The following is a 16,910-nucleotide window of genomic DNA, read 5'->3' as shown; positions in this document are numbered from 1 at the left end:
CTGAATTCTTCGACAGGTGTATTGCACTTTGACTATCACATTTAACAGTGATACCTCGACCTTGAAGTTTCAGCTCCTTCGCAAAACCTTCAAGCCACAATGCTTCTTTCACAGCTTCAGTTAGGGCAATATACTCCGCTTCAGTGGTTGATAGAGCAACAACCTTCTGAAGTGTTGCTTTCCAACTAATTGCAGTGCCAAACATAGTGAAAACATATCCAGAAATAGATTTTCTAGAATCCATACAACCTGCATAATCAGAGTCGACATATCCTTCTATTACTGCTTTACTATCTTCACCCAAGGCTCCACCATAAATTAGGACTCTATTCAGAGACCCATTTATGTACCTTAAAATCCACTTCAATGCTTGCCAGTGAGCCTTTCCAGGATTCGCCATGTACCTGCTTACAAGACTTACTGCGTATGCTATGTCGGGTCTAGTACAGACCATAGCATACATCAAAGAACCGACTATATTAGCATATGGGATGCTATTCATATAGGCTCTTTCGACATCAGTACTGGTAGGGGTGGCAAAACGGGCCGCCCGCCCCGCCCGCGGCCCGCCCCGCCTTATGCCCGCCAAAAAACGAGCGGGGCGGGCATGCCCGCCAAGTAAAATGGGCATAAAATTCATGCCCGCCCCGCCAAGATGGCGGGCTGGCGGGCGGCGGGCTTACCCGCCTATTTTTATTTATATTTTTTTAATAGATTAATAGGCTTTTTTTACCTTTTAATTAAACTTTTCACTTATTTTTTAAAACAATTTTTTATAAAAGCAACTTTTTAACAAATTTACTTAAAAAAATATTACATATATTTATAAATAAATGTATAAAATAAACCATCAAGAATTAAAATTACTAGAATTAACTAAAAAAAGAGTGAGTTTTGGAGGAGAGGCGGATTTTGGCGGGCGGCGGGCTTTGGCGGGGCGGGTATGGCGGGCGGCGGGTTTTTGCGGGGCGAGATTTGGCGAGCGGCGGGCCTAAAATCCCAACCCAGCCCGCCATTTTTTGGCGGGTGGCGGGCCGGCCCGGCGGGCCACGGCCCGTTTTGCCACCCCTAAGTACTGGGACACTGATCAATACTCAGCTTGAATTGAGGGTTTGTTGGAGTCACAACTGACTTCGAATTTGACATACCAAACTTTTCAAGAATCTTCCGTAGATATGCCTCTTGAGATAGGCATAACTTCGACTTCTTTCTATCTCTTCGAATGTCAATTCCAAGAATCCTGGAAGCAGCTCCCAGATCCTTCATGTCGAACTCCTTATTGAGTTCAGCCTTCACCCTCGTCACATTTTCAACATTGTTGTTTGCTATGAGAATATCATCCATATAAAGCAACAAAATAACAAATGAATTACCAGGTCGAAATCTGAAGTAAACGCAGTGGTCGAACTGACTTCTAATGAAACTTATGCGTGCCATGAACTTGTCGAATCTCCTATTCCACTGTCGAGGAGATTGTTTCAGCCCATACAAAGATTTCTTTAACTTGCACACATAATCTTCCTTCCCCGTTTCGACATACCCTTCAGGTTGCCTCATCAGGATCGTTTCATCTAGATCACCATACAAGAACGCAGTCTTCACATCCATCTGTTCCAGTTCAAGATCGAACTGTGCCACCATGGCAAGCAACATTCGAATGGACCTATGCTTCACAACAGGAGAAAACACATCATTGAAGTCGACACCTTCTTTCTGAGTGAAACCCCTTGCAACTAACCTTGCCTTGTATCTTTTCGACGTCACTCCTTCAATTCCTTCCTTAACTTTGAAAATCCATTTACAGCTGACTAACCTTGCCCTGACAGGTTTCTTGATCAGTTCCCAAGTATGATTATCATGAAGAGATTTCATCTCATCATCCATGGCCTTCAGCCATTCAGTCTTATTTCGACTCCTCATAACTTCCTTATAGTCTCTAGGTTCTTCGTCTAGAACCTCACTTGCAGAGATTAAGGCATAAGCTATAAGATCTGCATATCCAAGTCTTTGAGGTGGCTTGATGACTCTTCTCGACCTATCTCTCGACAATAGGTAGTCATCGTCAGTTTCCTCAACTTCAGCATCTTCTGCTTCTTCTTCGACTTCATCTGGGATATGCAATTGAGCATCAACATGCTCCACCTCAACAGGAATCTCTACCTGTTCCAGCTCTTCTGCACTTCGATCATCATCATCAGTTTTCTTAAAAGCCATTTCAGCTTCATTGAAAACTACATCTCGACTGGTGATACACCTCCTGTGACCTGGCTCTAGGCACCATAGCCTATAAGCTTTGACTCCTTCAGGGTATCCCATGAACATGCATTTCAGAGCTCTAGGTTCGACCTTGTCTTGCCTAATGTGAGCATAGGCTATGCAGCCAAATACTCTCAGTTTGTCGAGATCTGGTGGATGTCCCGACCAAACTTCTTCAGGTGTCTTCATATCTAACGCTGTCGAAGGACATCTGTTTATCAGATATGTTGCTGTCGAAACAGCCTCAGCCCAGAACACCTTCTTTAAACCGGCACTAGTCAACATGCATCTGACTCTCTCCAAAATAGTTCGATTAAACCTTTCAGCCAAACCATTTTGCTGTGGAGTACCTGCAGTAGTTCTATGCCTTGCAATACCAGAGGCAGCACAAAAACTGTCGAATGCCTCATTGCAAAATTCAAGGCCATTGTCGGTTCTCAACCTCTTGACCTTTCTGCCAGTCTGATTTTCAACCAGAGTCTTCCAACTTTTGAAATTCTCAAAAGTTTCATCCTTAGTCTTCTGGATGAATACCCATAATTTTCTGGAATAATCATCTACTATGGATAGAAAATACCTTGCTCCTGAATGTGATGGACACCTTGCAGGCCCCCAAAGATCAGCATGGATGTAATCAAGGGATCCATGTGTTCTTTGTTTGCCTTTGTTGAACTTCACTCTGCAAGATTTTCCAAGTACACAGGGTTCACAAAACTTCAGCTTTTCGATTTTGTCTCCACCAAGCAGATTTTGTTTCCCTAATTCGACCAGACCCCTTTCACTGACATGGCCCAATCTCATGTGCCAGATTTCTGTTTTCGACAAAGATTTCGTGGATGCAACATTTGTCGAACCACTTATAACTTCAGCCTCAAGGGTATACAAGCCTTGTTTCTTCACGCCTCTCAAGACTTCCTTCGAACCCTTCATGACTCTTAGGATACTTTTCTCTCCTTGGAAAACATATCCTTTCTTGTCGAATTCACCAAGAGAAAGCAGATTTCTCTTCAAATCAGGAACATACCTGACTTCAGTCAACAACCTTATTGACTCATCATGGAGCTTGAATCTAACAGATCCAACACCTGCAATCTTGCAAGCCTTGTTGTTTCCTAGCAATACTGATCCACCATCTTGATCACATAATTCCTCGAACAACTCTTTGTTTGGAGTCATGTGCCAAGTGCAACCTGAATCCATAATCCACTCCTTCTTAGAGTCACTGCTTGAAACCACAAGAACATCAGATGATTCGAAATCATCTTGAACAATGGCAGCGTTGCCATTATCCTTCCCTCCATGATATTTCAGGCGTTCAGGGCACACCTTTCTTGTGTGACCCTCCTTCTTACAATGGTAGCATCGAATGCCAGATGCTTCGCCACTGTAAGACTTCGACTGGCTTTTGCCTTTCTTCTTGTCGAACTTACCATCCTTTCGTAAGAGTTTTCCTTTAACGGCCAAACCTTCGCCAACAGTCGAAGGTTTATGCTCCTTTCGTTCATTCAAGTCCTTAGAGTACAAGGCTGATTGAACTTCTTCAAACGTCAGGGACTCCCTTCCATACAAGAGAGTTTCTTTGAAGTGAGCATGTGATCGAGGCAAAGCGCACAATAGTAACAGCGCTTGATCTTCATCATCAATCTTTACATCGATATTTTCAAGATCAAGAATCAGCTTGTTGAACATATCCAACTGCTCAGCCAACACTTTGTCTTCAACCATCTTGAATGAATACAAAGCCTGCTTCAGGTAGAGTCGATTTACCAGCGATTTGGTCATATACAAACTTTCAAGTTTCACCCATAACCCTGATGCCGTCGTCTCTTTTGATACCTGCCGAAGAACCTTATCACCAAGGCTCAACAAAATTGCGCTGTGTGCTTTCTCGATCATATTCGTCTTCTCCGCTGCCGTCAATTCTGCATTCATGGCTGCCTCTCCCTTCAACGCTTCCAAACAACCCTGCTGAACCAGTAGGGCTTTCATCTTCAAGCGCCACAGACCGAAATCATTCACTCCGGTGAACTTTTCAATCTCATACTTTGTTGAAGGCATCTTCTCCACGCTCACCGCACCAATTTGTTGTGAAAAACGATACCAATAACAAAGTATAATAGGGAATTAGGGAAGAGAATAAGAATACAAGAATTGGTTATAACTGTTATTCTTTTACTTTCTCTTAAAACAAGATTACAAGTTTACAAGAATAACAAATAACCTCTCTCACCCTAAATTAGGATTTGCAGCTTAGCAATGATGAGAGACTAGTATGCTATTTATAATAAAACCTAACATACTAACTAATGGGCTTTTTCAGCAAGGCCCATTACACAAGCCAACTTAATAAACAAGCTAACTTAACAAATTAGGGTTTAAACACTAAAACCTAATTTAACATGCTAACAACCCTAGCATCTTCGACATCTGCATGCTAGACCCATCTTCGACTACAGCATGCACACTTCGACACCAGCATGTGAACAATCCTTCGACTTCATGCTTAACTCTGTCGAACTGTCGAACCAAGAAGCTACCCTTCGACAATACTAGAGTTCGATCCAATATCTCACAGAACCTTTGTCTTTTAGGTCTTGTACGGATAGTAAAATTAAAATGTGAAAGTATTGTTATGTACTGTAAAATATTTTACCCATTAACAAATAATATTATACATGTGATTAAAAAAAATCAATTAATTATAAAACTTTAACACGGTGCCAAATTTCTCTAGCGTGACAATGTAGTATCTTAATTAAATTCGTAAAATATTTTTGTAATAATCATTAAAATAGGATGCTTAAACTATAAACTAAACCAAATCAAATCATGGACCACGAATATCGTGTCACTCATAGGGACGGCCGTTTACCAAACATTAATCATGAAGTACTACTAGTACTAGCACTAGTATTTAATTTCTCGTCGAAGAAACAGAATTTTTACAAGTGGCAATTGGGAAGAGGGCGTTGGGATTGTCAGTGAGTCTGCAGTTCGTACTCTGTCTCAAGCTCCAAGATCGAGACAACCAAATCCCAATTCCAAAAACCCTAACTAACTTCAAATTCCAGATCTACACTCCCATGGCTTCCTCCAAGCTCATGTCTTCTTCCAATTCAATCACCTCCGACACTCCTTCATCTCCGTCCTCCAAACCTCATTTCACCACCTCCAATTTCCTCGTTTCCGACACTTCCAACTTCTTCTCCGATCAACCCTCACTTGCCGACGCGGTTGCGACTCCGAGAACTGTGGATGATGTTTGGAGAGAGATTGTTGCTGGAGATCACAGGGAGTGTAAGGAGGAGGCTCCCGATGAGATGATGACGCTGGAGGATTTTCTCGTGAAAGCCGGTGCGGTGGATGGGGAAGACGTGGATGTGGATGTGGATAACGATGTTAAGATGAGTATACCTATGACGGAGACTCTCAGTGGGAGTGGTGTGTTTTCTTTGGATTCGGGTTTTCATGGAGTTGAGAGTGTGGAAGGGTCTGTGGTAGGGTTTGGGAATGGAGTGGAGGTTGTTGAAGGAGGGAGGGGGAAGAGAGGACGTCCGGTTATGGAGCAGTTAGATAAGGCTGCTCAGCAGAGACAGAGAAGGATGATAAAAAATAGAGAATCTGCTGCTAGGTCTAGGGAACGCAAGCAGGTATTTGTTGTTTTTTTGTTTGATACGTGCCTTTATTTCTTCGTGATGTGTGTTTTTGACTTTTGTTTTGTTTTGATTGTGGGGTTTTATTTTAGGCTTACCAAGTGGAATTGGAGTCTTTGGCTGTGAAACTAGAGGAGGAAAATGACAGGTTGATCAAGGAAAAGGTGATTTATCTTGGTCCTTTCCCGGATTTTTATTTTATAAATTCACTCCAAGTGGATCACAATTTTGATCTAACAATTGTAGTTATCAAGTACTAGTAATTTAGTATCGTAAATTTACGCAATGGTGAAAATCATCATTGGCTCAATTTAATTTTTCCTTAAATTTTGTTGGTAGGATTAAGAGCAGGGTTTGGATTGGCTATTTTCAATTTAATAGATAATTTTCAAATTTTGTATAATTTAGGAACTAAATTGTTTGATGCTTGCAATCCTAAAGACTAAAATGATGATTCACTCTATCCACAATTTTTGCCATTCAAAAGAAAAAACTCAATTTACAATTTTCATATTTTGTTTGTGATTAATTTCACAAGGCAGTTTTTTTTTTTTTGGGTTTAGCCAACCAGTTCTGATCCACATAGTAAACCGACTAATCTGGTTTCGTGGTTTAGAGGGACGACTCACTGGCCAAGCCTTGTTTCCACCAAGAATCGAACTCGGGTAGTACCGGAACGATTCGTCCTTAGTGGAAAGGCAGCAATTTTTTTTGTTCTGTGCTGAAATTGAATTGTTCATCTGCTTATTAATTAAGAGACTAAATTGTAATAAGTGCACTCAGTGGATGTTTGTTAACAGAAATGCTAAATAATCAAATATTCATTATTGAAAATCTTCTGTTTTTTTAAAACAACAAAATCACTCTTCCTTCTTTGGTTGTTCAATTAGTTTTACATGGATTATGTCAATAAAGAAATCCAGTCCTAAAATTTCATTCTATTGACGCATAAAGTTCCTATATTTGTTCTCTTGGCAAATGCTACTTGTGCTTTTATTGCCGAGGCATGAATTTCCTATACTTGTTTTCTCGGCTCATGCTACATGTGCTTTTATGGCTGGTGTGTTTGAATTTTTAATGTTTTTGGGAGCACTTTGGGTTACAACTTTTGTCCCTCTCATGCTTGTAGTCCTTCTGCATTTTCAGATTTGGAGTTTATTTGTTATTTCACTTTTCCCCCAGGATATCTAACAAAAGATATTATTGTGCAGGCTGAAAGGCAAAAGGAAAGGTTTAAACAGGTACTAATTTGTGCTTTTATTGGTTTGTTTTGGATCTTTTGTGCTATATGATAATTCACATTCTTTAAAGAAATCCTTTTCCATTTGATACCATAGTTGAACTGTTGAAGGTTGCTTGCTATTGATGAATATGTTGTCCTGACTGATAATCATCTTCTACAAATTTAATTTGAGTTTTCATGCTTAAATGTGAGGACTTTTCCTAATCTACTTTTATTTTCAATATGTCATTGGTTTCTTTTACGTCAAACGTCTCGAATATTCTTTAGTATTATTTTTAAACTCAGAAGTAAAGCCCGTTCAGGTATCCACTTATGCAGCAAGACGACAATTGTGGGCTGCTCATTATTATTAACAGTATGTTTTAGAAGACAGCAGGTTATATATTGCCCCTAGATGGCAGTTTTATGGTGACAGAAATTAGTAAGGAACTCTATGAGTGTACATTTTGAAATATGCTGCATGTTTAAATCTTCAGTATCATATTTGTTTCCTGTACACACTTGCGGCTGATTTTTAGTAACCAGTGGTGACGCGGACGCTGCAGTCGTTTTTTATTGTGTGGCCACCATAGCGTCACTATTGGGCTGCAAAAGTGGACCCCGTCGTAAACCCCAAAATTGACTTAAAATTAAAGGCTATAGGGGTAGGTTTAGGGTATTCCCATTGTTAATTATGAATCTAAAGTTTTTATTTTTTATTTTGATTATTTAGATTTGTTTTGTGTATTAATTTTTATTTTTTTATAAAAAATATTTAGAATTCCAATGTTCGCCATTTGCTTTAGCGCAATGGGACTGGTGGCTATGCACCACTATCCAAAGTTGATAATTGTGGTTAAAAGAAAAGAGAGACTAAAGAAAACTAGTATATGTCAAGCTATAATGAGAAATATATAATTAAACTGCTATTTGAATATATGGTCCATGGCAGAATATTATGAAACTATTTGATCCATGTAATTTAAGCAGGACCACCTAGGGAGAAAATATTTTGGTTGTATAAATTTTTAATCATCCTAGGTGCTGTCTAACTAGATAATATGGTGTTTTCTAACTCACATAATTTTCTCAATGATTTTTAAGTGTTGTCTGTCATTTATACATTATTTTTATAACTGAATATTATACCCCTTGTGTTAGCAAAAAAAGAATATTCTATCCTTTTAAATAATTTTTCTTTTAATATTATTTTAAATTTGAAAGAGATAATGTACAATGTACTAGTAGTTATTATGAATGCACATGTTTTATTGGTTCTTGAAGGTTGCTTGTATTTGATACGGAAAATCAATAGGCAAGTTAACTCAGATTCTCATATGCCGAAAGGTGTAAGAGATGCAAAAGAATTAGTTTGGCAAGTATGAATTTCTAATGTGTTTTGTTCCATCACTTCATGAAGCTTATTAGTTGTTAGTATTGTATTTTTAGTTGTTAGCAACAAGCATGTCACGAGTCATCATTACAAGCAATGCTGTCAATGTAGAATAGATGTTAACTATAGTATAGATAGTGATTGGATGACAACTGACCTGGTTTATTTATGTGCAGCTTATGGAAAAAGTGATTCCTGTTGCAGAGCAGCGAAGGCCACCAAGGTTACTCCGCAGGGTTCGTTCCTTGCAATGGTAGATCATACTTGCTAGTGATGCAGGATGTGAAAGCTGAAGATGGGAAATAATAAAATGGGCAAATTAATCATTATTTATTAAATCATAATGGTTAGTTTTAACATTAACATGGTTAATGATAAAAGCAGATAGGAGGAATCTGAACCTGAATGGCGAATGGCGAAGAGAACTACTTATTACATAAGAATCAGCTTTTGTTTATTCTAATGTGATGAAAGCAGAATTATTAGTTGGACCATGTAGTTTAGATACAAAGTAGACATCCCGGTCTCACCCCTGTGCTGAATGTCAAGGTAATGCTAGTAGAGAGCAAGGGGATTGTAGACGAGTATATAATGTAGGCGCAGTTTAGAAATATGATATTATTTAGGAAAACTATTATATATAGAAATTATTTATGTGATCAGTGTCTCTCATTCAGTCTTGAAACCTCTGTGCTTGTGAAGATAACTTATTAACATGAAGATGAGTTGAAATTTATCTTAATTTTACAAAATGATGGTGCTCTTGTTGTGGTTGTGCAGTTTGCATTTAAGGAAGATATAAAAGGTATTAGGGAGACAAATGTTTCAAAAGTTTATGCAACCGTAAATATATACTGCATCATAGGCAAATTTTTGACAGACCAAATGCATAAATAGATACATTTTTGTTTTTGGTATCTTAGGCTAATATAGCTAAATTGTTGAATTTTGCATTCAAGGAACATACTAGTACTATGGGTTTAGGGTTATTACAATTTTTTTTTGCCTAATATGGTTTTATAATATTTTGGTTGCCCTGTTTATGGTTGTTACTACACTTAAGTGAAAATCACATAAAGCTTAGTTATAGATTACAAAATAGATTGATAGGGAAGGGGAAAAGACAAAGTAGATATAGGACAAGAAATATGATGTTTCCTCGTTGTTTTCTACCCAGTGGTTGTTTCATCTTCTGTAATTTAACGGGACCATTTGTTGAACTTAACAAAGCTGCTACCATAGAGACAGACGTGTCTATTTTCCTTCCTCTCCTTGCATGGGACCTAACGACCGTTGCTTTGCTGCTGCAATAGTAACATTTATCACCAACTATCAAATAGTAAAGAATCTTGACATTATCCGAGAAATATGACAATATGGTAGTAGCAGAAAAGAAGTAAATCATGAGGTAATACTATATATTAAGTCTTCTTCTAACCCTCCAAAAAGGTAGAAAAATAATGTCAAGAAGTGTTTAAGCTGTGATTCATATTTTTCTACAATCAAGAATCACAGCTTATCAATTATTTTTAATATCTTTAGTATAGATTTCTTATTTTGTTTTCCCTCTGACCATTATAGTTATTTCATTGTACTGCTATGCATGGACAAGTATCAAGGACATCATAACTTCATATCCGTAGTTGGAAGCTTTATTTAAAAGTTCATGAAGTACAGTACAATACAAATATGCCGGACATACATAATCCAATAACTAATTAATATCCAAAAAAAACGAAATATACAAAATTTATTTAAAATTAAAAACCATTGCTAAGAATTAAATTCCCTCTTCTCAATAAACTCACATTGAATATTCACGTTAGCTTACACAAGTAGAAAAACTAATACCTTGAAATTCGTTCACTTATGCATCAAATATGAGCAACATTGCATTGTGCAAAACAAAGTACCAAAAACCCTTTAAAAAATAAGTAGGGTAAGAAAGAAAAGCATTTTTTTTTTTTTAATTTCTCTTAAACCAAGGAGAAAGGCTTTTGAATTGAAAAATGAAAGACTCACTCAATGCATATGATATAATCAATGGACTAATCATTTTAGAATAATAATAGTAATCCCCATCATCATATTTCAGTGAGCCAAAAATTTCCTGTGATTATGTTCCTTAGCATTTTTGTTCACCTTTTTTTCATTCTCTCATACCACTATAATTTTTTTGATTTAAGATAGGTTTTCAAGAAACAAAATCATGCAACCTTTTACTATGTAAAATAATCTATCTTCACACCATACCCAACACTCATGTCTGGCATCCATTCAAACTCTTCCTCATCAAAAGCCAAACACTCCTGACACTTTAACAGTCTCCATCCCCACTTTCTCTCTCTCTCTTTTCCCCACACAAAACACAGTTTTCAAAATTCTTTTTCTTTTCTTTTTTAATTTTTTATAGTACTATTCCATAATTATTCAGAGATGGGCCAGAGATAAAAATACTCATATAACATAAAAACCACAAATCCTCTTCTCATTTAACCTTCTCTCTAAAATTTTCCTCCAAAGAAAAAAAAACAAATCCATTTCATTTTCATGACAATGTCTCTTCCCATTTTCTTTTTCTTTCTTATTCCATCACTGTTCTTCAAGCTTTCACATTCAACCACAGTTCTAGTAGATGGATCTTTAGAGTGGAAGAACCCAACTGTTTATATTGGTGATTCCATCAGTAAGTACTAACACCATGATTCCATCATTACTCTGTTTCCTCTCTGTTTTTACCCTGTTTTCTATCTTATAATCCTCTGTTTCCTCTCTGTTTTCACTCTGTTTCAGTTTTCAAGCACAAGCAGCACTACAATCTCTGCATTTTCAAGAACCAGAAAGCCTTCAATCTCTGCAATTTCACTGAAGCTACACTTCTCACTGATCCCAGCACCACTTCCTACTCGGTAACATAACACCCTTCAAAATTTCATCTGGGTTATTTGAAAACACCTTAAAAATTCAATCTTTTTTGTTTTTCGTTGTTCTTCAGTGGCACCCTTCTCGCGTTGGTTTCTTCTACTTCACCTTCTACAATGACTCACTCAAAGCTTGTCAAGATTCACAAAAGCTAGCCATTGAGGTAACTTCAGCAACATCTGCAGCACCAGAAGCTTCTTCTCCAACAGCAGCTACTCCTGCTCCTTCTTCTGGTGGAGATGTACAATCTTCTCCTTCATTTCCATGGCCTTTTCGTCCTCATCAAGGTTCTTCTTCACCTGGTCCAGCACCAACACCAGAAGCAAGCTCACCGGTAACAGTTCCATTGGTACCGTTTAAAGGTAGTGGTGATGGCATGCCTTTTATTAATAGTAACCCTGCAGTTCCTCTGCCTACTGGTGAAGTTGATTCTGCTACCATAAATCCAATTCCTACTTCTGGTCATCAAGGACAGGTTCCTATGCTCTTCTCTCACTCTCTTTCTTTTTTTAAAGTATGCACTCATTAATGTTTAGCCTTTATGCAATTGGTTATGTTGTTATGCACTTTCCTGAAATTGAGGAAACTATAATTATATAAGTGCATTTGGTTTTATGATGGTGAAAATTTATACTAAAGGTTTCAGTTGATGTTTGTAAACCTAAATGTGTGTGTGTTTTTTGTGCTAAACACCATTAAATGTGTTTGGTTTGTACTATATCAAGCTAAGCACTTTTTTGTGGTTTATTAGTGTTAAGAGTCTAGAACAATATATGTTATTGAACATGTGTGGGAACAATTTCATTCTGCACGTCGGTTTTGTATTATTGAGTTAGACCAAACCACACATTCTTAACATGATATCAGAGCTTGAATTAAGATCTGTTGGGCCACTTGCTATCAAGTTTCCGCTATCAGGTCACTCATCATTATTTTCACTCTCTAGATGTCTAATTCTTGACGTAAGAAAGATGTGTTAAGGGTCTCATAGCAGACAATATAGGATCTGAACATGTACTTATATGTCGATTTGTATAATTGAGTTAGGCCAAACCACACCTTCTTAATCCTTAACAATGCTATAACAAGCAAGTACTAAAATGTGTTTCTTGTGCTAAGCAGCTTGATGTGATTTATTTGCTAACTATCAAGAATATGAATAATAAATGTTTATTTGATGCAAAGATATTGATGAGTTATTGATTGGGAGTTGGTTTTATTGTGAGTGATTGCAGGTGATGATTGGACCATTTGGATTTCATATTGCTATGCACATTATGGCTTTGCTGTTGGTGTAAGAAGAAAGAGTTATTTTGTAGGCCATATTTATGTAAAAAATGGGGTAGGGAAGGTAAACCAAATTAAATGTGGTGAAATGGGTATAAAGTAGCTTTAAGAGTGATGATTATACCATGTATTAAGATGCTCTTACATTCTACTTTAGAGTTTTTAGTACTTTTTGCAATGTAATTTATTTCACTTTTGCTTTTGATTAATTATTCCCTTTTTGATTTGATGTTAATTATTTATGTGGTCTCAATATGACTATATAAGAATTAAGATGATTAGATACAATGCAACATGGCCACATGGTGGTGGGGAACTATGAGTCTCAAGGGTCATTCTCTAAAACAAACACTGCCTGGTCCACTGATTTTGAATTTGAATTCAATAATAAAGTCAATACTATGAGTGCTAGCATGGTCAGAATATCGACGGTGACAATTAAATCGAGAGATCGTATCGTGGTGACCGTTAAATCGAGATTGTATTGTTATATTTAAAATATTACACTTGAAATTAATTAATTCTGTCTCATTGAACCTGATTTATCAGAGGTTAATTCAATTCTCAAATATCAAATTCAGCTGAGAATATACTACACTCAAGTTCTATATTATCATTCCCTCTCGCATGAAATGAAATTATCTAGGAAAAAAAACTTTCAACAAGTCGTTAAAATCCTATCCTATCAAAATATAAAATCACTGTCTTAGAAAATAGTATAATATATATTTATAAATGAACATTGTTAAATAAGACAGATCAAATTTTATATTAACATAAAATAGTCGTATCTTAAATATTTATAATGTAGAGGAGATCCAATCATAAAATGATAATCAACTAGTTCAATTGGTTCTTCATACTAGTTTTGCATTGGTTCTCTCCAATTATAAATTTTATGCTTTTGGATTAAATATAATTGTTTATTTTTCATATAATAATCTAATGAACACGCTAGTCTACAATAGCCTGTGAATATTACCCAGGCGTGATTCGGCTCTGGAGGGACAAGAGCCATTTTTGCTAGGAAGTCGGCGAATAGTTGGGCCTTCGATGCTTTCCTTGCCTTGAAAGATATTTCAAATTCCGACATAATGACCCATACAACTGCTTTAGGGATAGGTCCATCTGAATAGTTATAGAATGTGCAATGACGTACATTTTGAACTTCCGTGATACAGTTACCAATGTCAAGGCTACTTTCTTTATCTTTTGGTAATGCGTCTCTGTTTCATCTAGAGCTTTTGATATGAAGTACACATGGCTCTGGTTCGATTCTTTAATCAGGACAATGTTTGCTTCCTCTTCTAAGACTGCCAGGTACAAGTACATGGCTTCTTCTGGGAGCAGCCACATGAATACTGGCGGTGTGGCCGACGAGTTCTTTAATGATTCAAACTCTTTTTTGCAATCAGGTGTTTACTTGAACTCTGGCTCTTTGATTCAAACTCTTTTACTGTCGGACCTTGTGAAAACCTTTTGGAGGTGTTGAGCACGGTGCTCTTCTTGAACTGACTTTACAATCATGTTATTCATGTATACTTCTAACGTCTCCCCTATTTCTTCCTAAAAAACCTTATTCATCATTCTTTGATACATTGGCCTAACATTCTTCAATCTGAAAGGCATAACGTTATTGCTAATTGGCTTGCTCGGTCATGAAATCCGTCTTCATCCTATCGGGTCTGAACATGTGTATCTGATTGTATTCGGAATAATCATCCATGAACAATAGTAGCTTATACCCGCCTGAATTATCTTAAGCTTGTCGATATTTGGAAACGGGTATGAGTCTTTCGGGCATGCTCTATTAAGATTAGTGTAGTCTACACACATCCTTCACTTTCTAGAAGCTTCATTCACGTACCAGAGAAACATTCGAAAGCCATTCAGTGTACTTTACCTCAAAAATGAATCTTGCGTCCAACAAGCCTCTTTTATTATGCTTGTGGTGGCTTTAGCTTTTTCGGGGGACTACCTTCTTCATTAGGAGACATACCGGGCACTAGGGTCGATATTTAACTCATGGCAGACCACTATGGGGTCGATATCGAGCATCTCGTGTAGGGATATAACAAAAAGATATGTGTTCGCCCGGAGACATTCGATTAGGATGGATTTAACGCAAGGGGAAGCCCATATTCTATCTTTATTGACTGGGAGGGATCATCATTGAGCTCGATAACTTCAAAATCTTCGTCCGAGACAGGCCTAACTTCATCTTCACGTGCATCCGAATCGAACATATTGACCTTCCCGAGCCTTCCTCGATTACTGCCGATGAAGCGAGAAGATCCTTAAGGATGACTTCTTTAATTCGCTTCGCCTCCTCAAAGTCGGAATTGATCATGACCGGCTCTCCTTCCTTGTTGCAATATATGAGAACAACTTTTAACAGTTACTAAAAGACGATAAAAGACCGTTCTCGAACAATTTTTCAGTTATTATATAACATTTGTAAAAAAAACATACGCTACTACAACAGATTAAAATCTGTTGTCTATTACACTCTACCAAAATGTGTTTTTTACATTAAAAAAATTAATGTCAAAATATTGTAGTGTTGAGTTCTCCTAAAATAAAAATATTTTGTATTACGAATAAAAGGTAACTCTCCAAAATCTTCAAGTTATTTCCGCTCTATCTTTCTTTTCTTTTTTTTTAAATGCCTCATCTCCATTTTCTTCCAAACTCCCAAACACTAAGAAAACTCTTTTCTCAATATGGAGAACAAATTTATACTAATAACAAAGACATATAATATAAGCCACTGATTACATTATTAACTTGATAACAGAAGCAATTACGTTTCCAATAAAAAACTGCCAAACTTAAAAGTTTTAACAAAATGCCATATTTCAATGATTCAATCTATTCTGTCCATAACAAACAAGCAAGGGTGTGGACTCCATTATTCTATAACAACAAAAGATGTAATCATGGCATGCAGTAGGATCAGGAGATCCTGCAAAAATAAAAATTAATTTTAGTATTTAGAATCAACTTCAATGCAGTACAGTTTTGATGGAATAAGCCATAAAAAAAGTAAGAAAGAGGATAAGTACCTGCCCCGTATTCATCTATTATAGAGAAATTGTCCTGGTAGATTCATTGCTTCCACCACATGAAGAATTTCAATATCAATTTATTCACAAATCTAGAGTAAGTTTCTCTCCAAGAGGTTAGTAACAATAATGATCCTACCAAGCCAATGAAACCAGTAAAGAATCCTATCCCCATGCTCATGTATAATGCTTCCAAAAATATTGAATTTTCATTTCCTGCATCATCAGTTGTTGGCTCTTCATGTTTTGTTGGCTCATCTCCATGACATTTTCGATCAAGTGGTTCTCCGCAGAGATTGGAATTATCTTCAACACATGAAGCATTAAATGTCTGCAACTGTGTTCCAATTGGAATTTTCCCATAGAGCTGATTGTTTGACAAATCCAACATACTGAGACGATCAATTAGAACTAAACTGGAAGGAATGCTGCCTGAAAGATGATTTCTGGACAGATCAAGAAATTCCAGAAACTTTAAGTTTCCTACTTTTGGAATGATTTCTCCAGAGAGATTGTTTGTTGAAAAATTTAAGGAATTCAATCCAAATAAGTACTCCATATCTGTAAGATGGTTGCTTGAGAGATCAATGCTTTGCTTTTCAAAAGCCTATCTGCATTTTGGTAGGTTTGATTATAAAAGTTTCCTAATTTTGAAGGTAAACTTTCATTAAAGTTATTGAATCGCAGGCTTAAGATTACTAATTGGTGTAAACTCTCTCCAATGAATGAAGGTATTGTACCATGAAACATGTTTTCTCCAAGGGCCAACAAAACCAAATTGTTTGACAAGTTCTTCAAGGAGGAAGCAAGTTGTCCACTCAAACTGTTATTTCTCAAAATCAAAATCTTCATGCTAACAAGGGAACCCATTGATAAGGGAATATTTCCTGACAACTCATTATTGCTCAGGTCGACATTTAGTAACAAGGTTAAATCATTCCAACAATGAGGCAACTCACCCTTTAAATCAACTAGTTATGAAGATCAAGACTTTGAACATAACCAGTTTGGTTGTTGCATTGGACTCCCATCCATTCGCAGCAATCTTCATTTGGACCTTCTTTCCATGTAGACAACATGCCATACTCGTCTTGAACGCTTTCTTTGAATAT

General features: G+C 36.9%; 3 protein-coding genes across 3 annotated transcripts; 2 read left to right on the top strand and 1 right to left on the bottom strand.

The window, feature by feature from the left end:
• The first annotated feature begins 5,139 nt into the window (after positions 1-5,139).
• On the top strand, positions 5,140-9,209 carry LOC131631792 (G-box-binding factor 4-like). The gene is made up of 4 exons (XM_058902563.1): positions 5,140-5,906; positions 6,002-6,073; positions 7,121-7,150; positions 8,701-9,209. Exons 1-4 carry the CDS (start codon positions 5,340-5,342, stop codon positions 8,779-8,781), a joined length of 750 nt encoding a protein of 249 aa, XP_058758546.1. The 5' UTR covers positions 5,140-5,339; the 3' UTR covers positions 8,782-9,209.
• A 1,677-nt stretch (positions 9,210-10,886) lies between these two features.
• Positions 10,887-12,942, top strand: LOC131631793 (early nodulin-like protein 3). Its single transcript, XM_058902564.1, has 4 exons — positions 10,887-11,210; positions 11,318-11,433; positions 11,520-11,921; positions 12,682-12,942. The coding sequence occupies exons 1-4, from the start codon at positions 11,075-11,077 to the stop codon at positions 12,742-12,744; spliced, it is 717 nt and encodes a 238-aa protein (XP_058758547.1). The 5' UTR covers positions 10,887-11,074; the 3' UTR covers positions 12,745-12,942.
• Positions 12,943-14,882: 1,940 nt separating this feature from the next.
• LOC131631804 (receptor-like protein 33) lies at positions 14,883-16,668 on the bottom strand. The gene is made up of 6 exons (XM_058902576.1): positions 16,353-16,668; positions 15,938-16,230; positions 15,799-15,832; positions 15,625-15,698; positions 15,403-15,474; positions 14,883-15,098 (listed from the first exon to the last, which is right to left on the bottom strand). Exons 1-6 carry the CDS (start codon positions 16,666-16,668, stop codon positions 14,883-14,885), a joined length of 1,005 nt encoding a protein of 334 aa, XP_058758559.1.
• Between the last annotated feature and the right edge of the window lie 242 nt (positions 16,669-16,910).

This window comes from Vicia villosa, unplaced genomic scaffold (assembly GCF_029867415.1).
Source record: "Vicia villosa cultivar HV-30 ecotype Madison, WI unplaced genomic scaffold, Vvil1.0 ctg.000863F_1_1, whole genome shotgun sequence".
In the NCBI taxonomy this organism is placed as follows: Eukaryota; Viridiplantae; Streptophyta; class Magnoliopsida; order Fabales; family Fabaceae; genus Vicia; species Vicia villosa.
Note: the sequence above shows the minus strand (reverse complement) of the source record. Positions and strands in the feature narration are given on the sequence as shown.